This window comes from Triticum urartu, chromosome 7A (assembly GCF_056163025.1).
Source record: "Triticum urartu cultivar PI428250 chromosome 7A, HENAU_Tu73, whole genome shotgun sequence".
Taxonomy (NCBI): domain Eukaryota; kingdom Viridiplantae; phylum Streptophyta; class Magnoliopsida; order Poales; family Poaceae; genus Triticum; species Triticum urartu.
Window position 1 is genome coordinate 499,092,146 of NC_141879.1, and position 8,234 is coordinate 499,100,379.

Here is an 8,234-nt window from a genome sequence, read left to right on the forward strand (position 1 = left end):
AAAGATGATTCACTCCGTATGTTTATTGACTTCAAGCATATCAATCAGACCTGCCCGAAAGATCACTTTCCTCTCCCCCGCATCAATCAAATAGTCGACTCGACTGCGGGATGTGAGCGATTATCCTTTCTGGATGCATACTCTGGGTACCATCAGATCTGACTGTATGGACCCGACAAATTAAAAACAGCTTTTATCACCCCATTTGGGTGTTTTTGCTATGTCACTATGCCTTTTGGTCTCAAGAATGCTAGTGCCACATTCATGCGCATGATACAGAAGTGCCTGCTCACTCAAATCAGTCGGAATGTGGAAGCATACATGGATGACATCGTGGTTAAGTCGCGTAAAGGTTCCAACCTGCTGGCTGACCTCGCTGAAACCTTTGCCAATCTGAGAAGATATGATATCAAGCTAACCCGTCGAAGTGTACATTCGGAGTTCCAGGTGGAAAGTTACTCGGTTTCCTCATTTCCGAACGTGGTATCGATGCAAACCCAGAAAAAGTTGGCTCAATACTCCAAATAAAACGCCCTGTGCACATACATGATGTTCAGAAGCTTACTGGTTGTTTGGCCGCTTTGAGTCGATTCATCTCATCTCGGTGAAAAGGCATTTCCTCTTTACCGATTGATGAAGAAATCTGATAAGTTCGAGTGGACTCCTGAGGCCGACACAGCGTTTGCAGAGCTCAAAACCCTGCTTTCCACCCAGCTGGTGCTCGCTGCTCCAATCTGCAAAGAGCCTTTACTGCTTTATATTGCAGCCACAGGACAAGTTGTCAGTACAGTACTCACGGTCGACCGGGAAGAAGAAGGTAAAGCCTATAAGGTTCAACGCCCAATGTACTATATTTCTGAAGTCTTAACTCCGTCCAAGCAGAGATATCCGCATTATCAGAAGCTTGTCTATGGAATTTACTTAACCACGAAGAAGGTTGCACATTATTTCTCAGATCACTCTATCACAGTCGTCAGCGATGCTCCATTGTCAGAAATTCTGAACAACAGATACGCAACTGGTCAAGTGGCAAAGTGGGCAATTGAACTACTTCAGTTGGATATCAAGTTTGAGGCAAAGAAAGCAATCAAGTCCCAAGCAATAGTAGATTTCCTCATCGAGTGGATCGAACAGCAGGAACCGACTCAAGTTCACTCGAAACATTGGACTATGTTCTTTGATGGATCCAAGATGTTGAGTGGTTCTGGCGCTGGAGTGGTCATGGTATCCCCGCGAGGTGACGAACTCAGTTATGTCCTTCAGATCCACTTTGATTCCTCCAACAATGAAGCTGAATACGAAGCACTTCTGTATGGGTTGCGAATGGCCATTTCACTCGGCGTCCATCGCCTAATGGTCTACAGCAACTCAGATTTGGTGGTCAATCAAGTGATGAAGGAGTGGGACGTCAGAAGTCCGTCTATGACTAGTTATTGCAATGCAGTAAGAAAGTTAGAAAATAAGTTTGAAGGGCTAGAGCTCCACCACATTCCCCGACTGAAGAACCAGGCAGCGGATGACCTGGCGAAGATAGGTTCCAAGCGGGAGCCCATTCCTAGCAATGTGTTCTTGGATCATCTTCACACACCATCAGTTCATGAGGATCCTTTCACAGAAGAGCCCCCGCGGCCTAAGAGTTATACTGATCCGAATGAAGTTGAAATCCCAGCCATGGTCGACTTAATCATGGAAGTTTTGGTCGTCGTTCCTGATTGGACAATGCCGTATATCGCATATATTCTGAGGAGAGAGCTTCCAGAAGACGAAGATGAAGCACGTCAGATTGTCCGTCGATCCAGATAGGTGGTCGACTGTACATGGAGAGTGTGACTGGAGTTGCTCAGCGATGCATTACCCCAAAGGAAGGTCGAATGATCCTCAATGATATCCACTCGGGGACCTGTGGTCACCATGCGTCCTCTCGGACAATCGTGGCCAAAGCATACTGAGCGGGTTTTTACTGGCCACGAGCGAATGAAATGGCAAAAGAAATAGTCGACAAGTGTGAGGGTTGCCGGTTCTACTCCAACATGTCTCATAAGCCCGCTTCAGCTTTGAAGACCATTCCACTCATCTGGCCATTTGCTGTTTGGGGGTTGGATATGGTTGGACCTTTGAGGACTGGCAGAAGTGGTCTCACCCACTTGCTTGTTGTAGTCAACAAGTTCACTAAATGGATTGAAGCCAAACCCATCAAGAACCTTGATTCGGGAACCGCCGCCAACTTCATCAGAGAGTTAACATTCAGATATGGAGTCCCGCACAGCATCATCACAGACAACGGTTCAAACTTTGATTCAGATGAGTTCAGAGCTTTCTGTGCTTCCCAGGGCACCCGGGTCGACTATGCTTCAGTCGCTCACCCACAGCCGAATGGACAAGCAGAAAGAGCAAATGGTTTGATCTTACAAGGGTTGAAGCCCAGATTGATGCGCGACCTTAAGCATGCGGCTGGTGCCTGGCTAGATGAGTTACCATCAGTATTGTGGGGTTTGAGAACAATGCCAAATCGGTCGACTGGCCGGACTCCCTTCTTCATGGTTTATGGAGCCGAAGTCGTGTTGCTGACTGATTTACTCCATAGTGCCCCGCGAGTGGAGCTTTTCTCAGAGGAGAAGCAGAACAAGCCCGGTAAGACGCTGTTGATCTTTTGGAAGAAGAAAGAGAGATGACCCTGATCAGATCGACCATTTATCAGCAAGACCTTCATTGGTTCCATGCTAGGAACGTAAGAGGTCAAGAATTTCAGGAAGGGGACCTGGTTCTCCGAGTGGATCAGCAATGACCACACAAGCTTGCTCCCACCTGGGAAGGCCCCTTCATCATCACCAAAGTGCTCCACAACGGAGCATACCACCTGTACGATGTGGGACACAAGAAAGACGAGCCACACGCTTGGAATGCGGAGCTTCTCCGCTATTTTAACACTTAAACATTCAGACTGTCGAGATGTAATAAGAAGTACCTTTCAGTTTCTTTATCAAAGACATGGTTATACAGTCTCCTAAATGATTGTTATTACTTATACATGTGTCCAAAATCCCCTAGTGGGTGGCTTAGCCGCGAATCCGATTCGCCTAAGTTTCAAAAACAAAATCCCACAGAGTGAAGAGCAATCCTCTCACTCAGGGGCTTAGCTGCGAATCCGATTTGCCTAAGATTAAAAAATCCTACTGATTGAAGAGCAAGCCTCTCACTCGGGGGCTTAGATGCGAATCCGATTCGCCTAAGATTAAAAAATCCTACCGAGTGAAGAGCAACCCTCTCACTCGGGGGCTTAGCTGCAGTCACGAACTCACCTAAGTTTAAAGAAATCCTACCGAGTGGAGAGCAAGCCTCTCACTCGGGGGCTTAGCTGCTGTCACGTACTTGCCTAAGTTTAAAAAATCCTACCGAGTGGAGAGCAATCCTCCCACTCGGAGGCTTAGCTGCAGTCACGTACTCTCCTAAGTTTAAAAAATCCTACCGAGTGGAGAGAAATCCTCCCACTCGGAGGCTTAGCTGCAGTCCCGTACTTGCCTAAGTTTAAAAATCCCACCGAGTGAAGAGCAACCCTCTCACTCGGGGGCTTAGCTGCAGTCCCGTACTCATCTAAGTTTAAAAAATCCTACCGAGTGAAGAGCAACGTGCGCTCCATCTTGATCCGCAAGGACGACGAGGTGCAGGTCGACTGCGACCTTATCCTCAGAGCTGCGGCAAAGTACAGTGTGCGCTCCATCCTGATCTACAAGGACGACGAGGTGCAGGTCGACTACGACCTTATCCTCAGAACTGCGGCACAAGTACAATGTGCACTCCATCCTGATGTGCAAGGACGACGAGGTGTAGCTCGACTGCGACCTTATCCTCAGAGCTGCGACACAAGTACAATGTGCGCTCCATCCTGATCTGCAAGGACGATGAGGCGCAGGTCGACTGCGACCTTATCCTCAGAGCTGCGGCACAATTACAACATGCGCTCCATCCTGATCCGCAAGGACGACGAGGTGCAGGTGGACTGCAACCTTATCCTCAGAGCTGCGACACAAGTACAATGTGTGCACCATCTTGATCCGCAAGGACGACAAGGTGCAGGTTGACTGCGACCTTATCCTCAAAACTGCGGCACAAGTACAATGTGCGCTCCATCCTGATCCGCAAGGATGACGAGGTGCAGGTCGGCTGCGACCTTATCTGCAGAGCCGCGTCACAAGTACAATGTGCGCTCCATCCTGATCCACAAGGACGATGAGGTGCAGTTCAACTGCGACCTTATCCTCAAAACTGCGGCACAAGTACAATGTGTGCTCCATCCCGATACGCAAGGACGATGAGGTGCAGGTCATGGACGACACCAAGTGCCCTTGTTCATGGTCCACTCGACTGAGCAGCATCACAGAATCAGTAACAATTCAGACTGAGAATCAAGTTCCACTCAGATTCAAGAGATTCAAAAACAACAAAGTTCAGATAAATCCTATGAGGTTCAGGACTACAGATTAAAGTACTCGGGCATCAGGCCCGAAGGAGTTTAATGGTTACAAAACCACTCGGCATACCGAGGCAAATTTAATCGGATCATAAAAAGTTTGTTCACTCCGCAGGAGGAGGACTGGTAGGCTCGACGAACTCATCCAGGTCGATTCCATCTGCAATTCGAGTAGCAACACCAATGAAGGTCTCCATAAAAGATTGGAAGTCAAGTCTCTTGGTGTTGGCAACCTTGATCGCTGCTAACTTCTCTTCTTTGGCCTGCTTGCAATGGATGCGAACAAGAGACAGAGCTACATGAGCACCACATCGAGCAGACGATTTCTTCCATTCCTGCACTCGACCAGGGATCTCACCGAGTCGAGTCATCAAAGATTCGAGGTCATTTTGGAGCGTCTCCTTTGGCCAAAGTGCCGTGTCGATCCGCGACACCGCAACTTTCAGTCGAATGAGGTAGTCTGTAACACTGGCAAGGCGAGATTCCAGTCGAAGCACGTTCATGGCAGCTTCATCCTTGACAGGGGAATTGATGGGGTCTAGGCTTGCCTCGATTCGCCCAGTTTCTTCCTCAAAGTTTTGACAGAATTCTACAACCACAAAGAACTAATGAGTCAACGGCTTTATGGTGAATCGACGATAGCAAAGCAGTCGGACAAGGAAAGGTTCCTTCAAGCATAAGGAATAACTTCTTGGCGAGTGCCCCCAGATAAGCCTCCAGGTCATTTCTCTTACAAGAAATGTCCTCAATCTTGTCGTTCAAAGCTACTTTGTCCTTCTTGAGACGGGTCACTTCTCTCTCTCTCTCTCTATATATATATATATGTGTATATATATATACAGCAAACAAGCACTCGGTTCAGAGAGAGGAATGAGGAGATAACTAGAGAGACAGTCCAATCCCACAGTCGACAAGTTTTTACCTTCCATACCAACTATTTCATCTTTGGCCTTGTGCAAGTTCTGCTTGGCCAACTCCAAGTCAAGGTTGAGCTGTCTCTGCTTCTCCTCAAATTCAACTAATTTGGAGATGAGCTCACAGTATTTCTGAAGTCAGTAAAAAGAAACATCAATGGACAGAATCAAAGATTATTCGCTTTCGAGTGAAAAGAATTCTAAGACTACTGCAGAATCAAACATTCAACAGTAGTCTCGGGGACTACACCCAGTGGGTGCACTTAGCATGCCCCCTCTGGTCCAGGTTCCACTCAGCACGGTCCGTCCAGACCGAGTGGAGGAAAAAAAGAGGCAACAATTATTCTCAGACCACAACCGACTGCCCGCAGTCGACTGCGGTCTCGGGGACTACACCCAGTGGGTGCACTCAGCGTGCGCCCACTGGTTCAGGTTCCACTCGACATGGTCCGCCCAGAACGAGTGGAAGAACTGAAGAACAAGATATTTTTATCAAGACCCAGCCGAATCACACATTCGACGGCGGCCACGGGGACTACACCCAGTGGGTGCACTCTGCGTGCCCCCACTAGTCGAAAGTTTCAGTCGACACAACCTAGTCTACTGAACTGGAAAAACTACTCGTCATAAATTGAAACACCCAGTGGGTGTGCAGATGCGAAGTACAGAATGACAAATGGATGCACAATGAAAAGTTTCCAGGTAGCATATCCTAACAGAACAAGCGTCAAACTAGGAGATCAGTCAGAAACCAACTAACCTGGACATTGGCTTGGAGGGCTGCACTGGCATCATAGGCAGCTTGGCTGGTCTCTTGTACTATCTTCATCCGCTCCATCATAAGGCCTGCTTGCCGTATAGCTTCCGTAGCAGCGCTTGCCTGGTCCACCGGAACATGATGGGTGACGAACAACGGAGACGGTGGTTCAGTCGCGACAGCTTGAGGATCTGAGGCGTGGTGTTGGATAGATGAAACAGGGACTTGTGCAGTCGATGATGAAGGGCATTCACTCAACACTTGAACAACAAAAGTAACAGAAGCCCGGTTCAGGTCTCTGAACTGCTGAATCACTGGTTCCGTCGCCGGCGTCGATTGGGGCGTGTTGCTAGCTGGTTTCTTCATATTCGAAGTCCTGCCACTCCTTCCCATGGGTCTCTGTGGCACATCTTCATCGTCATCTGGAAGTTCAATAACATTGGGTGGAGCTGCAAAGAAATCAATTGCAAGAGTTCAGTCGACTGTCAAAATGGCTGATGAAGTAAAGACAAGATGACGAGAGTTATACCCGCGTTGGAGGTGACTGTGTCTTCCATCTCCTCGTCATCATCATCTTGGTAAATAGAAGTCCTAGAGGCAACACTGCAAATTTCATAATTCACTCGGTTAAAACAGGAAAGTGAATCGACCAAAGATCAAGTCATGCAAAAACTAAGAGGATGAGCACAATAATTACCCAGAAGTGATGGGGACGGCCACTTTAATCTTGGGTAGGGCCTTCCGGGGCTTTGATGGCGCCGACTTTGGGCTGCTTCGGGGCTTTCTCAGTCGGCACAGGAGAAGATGTTCGAGTGCGCTTTGAGGTCTATCCAGTCGGTGGAGTCGCTTTGCCACGAAAACTTGCTGGGTCCTGCCTCTGCTTGGAGCGTCTTTCCGTGTGAGGTGGAGAGTCAACCTCCTCACCACTGCTCGAGTCTTCACTCTCCTCGTCTCCACCTCCGTCAGAATGCCAGTCGCCGTTGTCACCCCCGCTCGCCTCTCCCTTGTGCTCCTGCTTTCCATTGGGCATCGAATACATCACAGTGTAGATCCGCAAGGCACAGAGTCGAGTGGATATCAATCGGTTTCGAGAACAAATACATGTCAGAACAAGAGACACTCGGAAGAAAGGAGTTAGACCTTGTCGGGTTCGTTGGTGTGGTCGAGTGGAGGAATCCTCCTAGACCCCCTGGGGTTTTCTTTGTTGCCAGTAATACCTTGCAACCACTGTGCCACCGTCTTCTCGTCAACTTCCTCTGGGTGGATCCGAGTGTTGTCTTCAATACCCGAGTACATCCACATTGGATGATCACGAGCTTGGAGTGGCTGGATGCCTCGACTAAGAAGCACTTCTAACAAGTCCATGCCAGTCACACCGTCGCAGACAAGTTGGACTACTCGCTCAACGAACATATTCACCTCCACTTTCTCAGCTGGAGTCACTATCAAGGGAGAAGGCTTCTCAACTCGTCCTATGGAAAACGGGGGAAGGCCAGTCGACTAACCCGAGGTCGGTTGGTCCTTACAATAGAACCAGGTCGACTACCACCCTCTGACTGAATTGGGAAGAATCATAGCAGGGAAAGTGCTTTTATTCCTCATCTGGATCCCTAGAACTCCGCACATCTGGATCATGTGTGTCCTCTCATCACTCGGATTGGCCTTTTTTACAGACTGAGAACGGCAAGTGAAAATGTGTTTGAAGAGACCCTAGTGCGGTCGAAAGCCCAGAAAGTTCTCACACATGGACACGTATGCAGCAAGGTATGTGATGGTGTTGGGAGAAAAGTGATGAAGTTGGACTCCACAAAAGTTTAGAAAACCCCGGAAGAAAGGATGGGGAGGGAAAGAGAAACCGCGGTCGACATGAGTCGCAAGAAGGACACACTCACCCTCCTGCGGTCGCGGCTCGGTCTCATCCTCCGGAAGCCGCCAAGAATCATGGAGAATCAGTCCCCCCTCAGTCAGATCTTCCATACCTTCTTGCTGGATCATCGACCGGATCCAGTCGCCCAGAATCTAGCCGGGCGACAGGCCAGTTCTCGACGATGACCCTCCCCGGCTCGTCTTCTTCCCCTTCGCCGTCACCTTCTTC

At 48.9% G+C, this 8,234-nt stretch overlaps 1 protein-coding gene across 1 annotated transcript; it reads left to right on the forward strand.

Annotated features, from left to right (window-relative positions):
• Window positions 1–1,422: 1,422 nt before the first annotated feature.
• LOC147960127 (uncharacterized) lies at window positions 1,423–1,803 on the forward strand. Its single transcript, XM_087533160.1, has one exon. It carries the CDS (start codon window positions 1,423–1,425, stop codon window positions 1,801–1,803), a length of 381 nt encoding a protein of 126 aa, XP_087389286.1.
• Window positions 1,804–8,234: the final 6,431 nt, after the last annotated feature.

Excerpts from the sequence above, each read along its gene's own strand:
- LOC147960127 (XM_087533160.1), top strand. The coding sequence starts at position 1,423 with ATGACTAGTTATTGCAATGCAGTAAGAAAGTTAGAAAATAAGTTTGAA.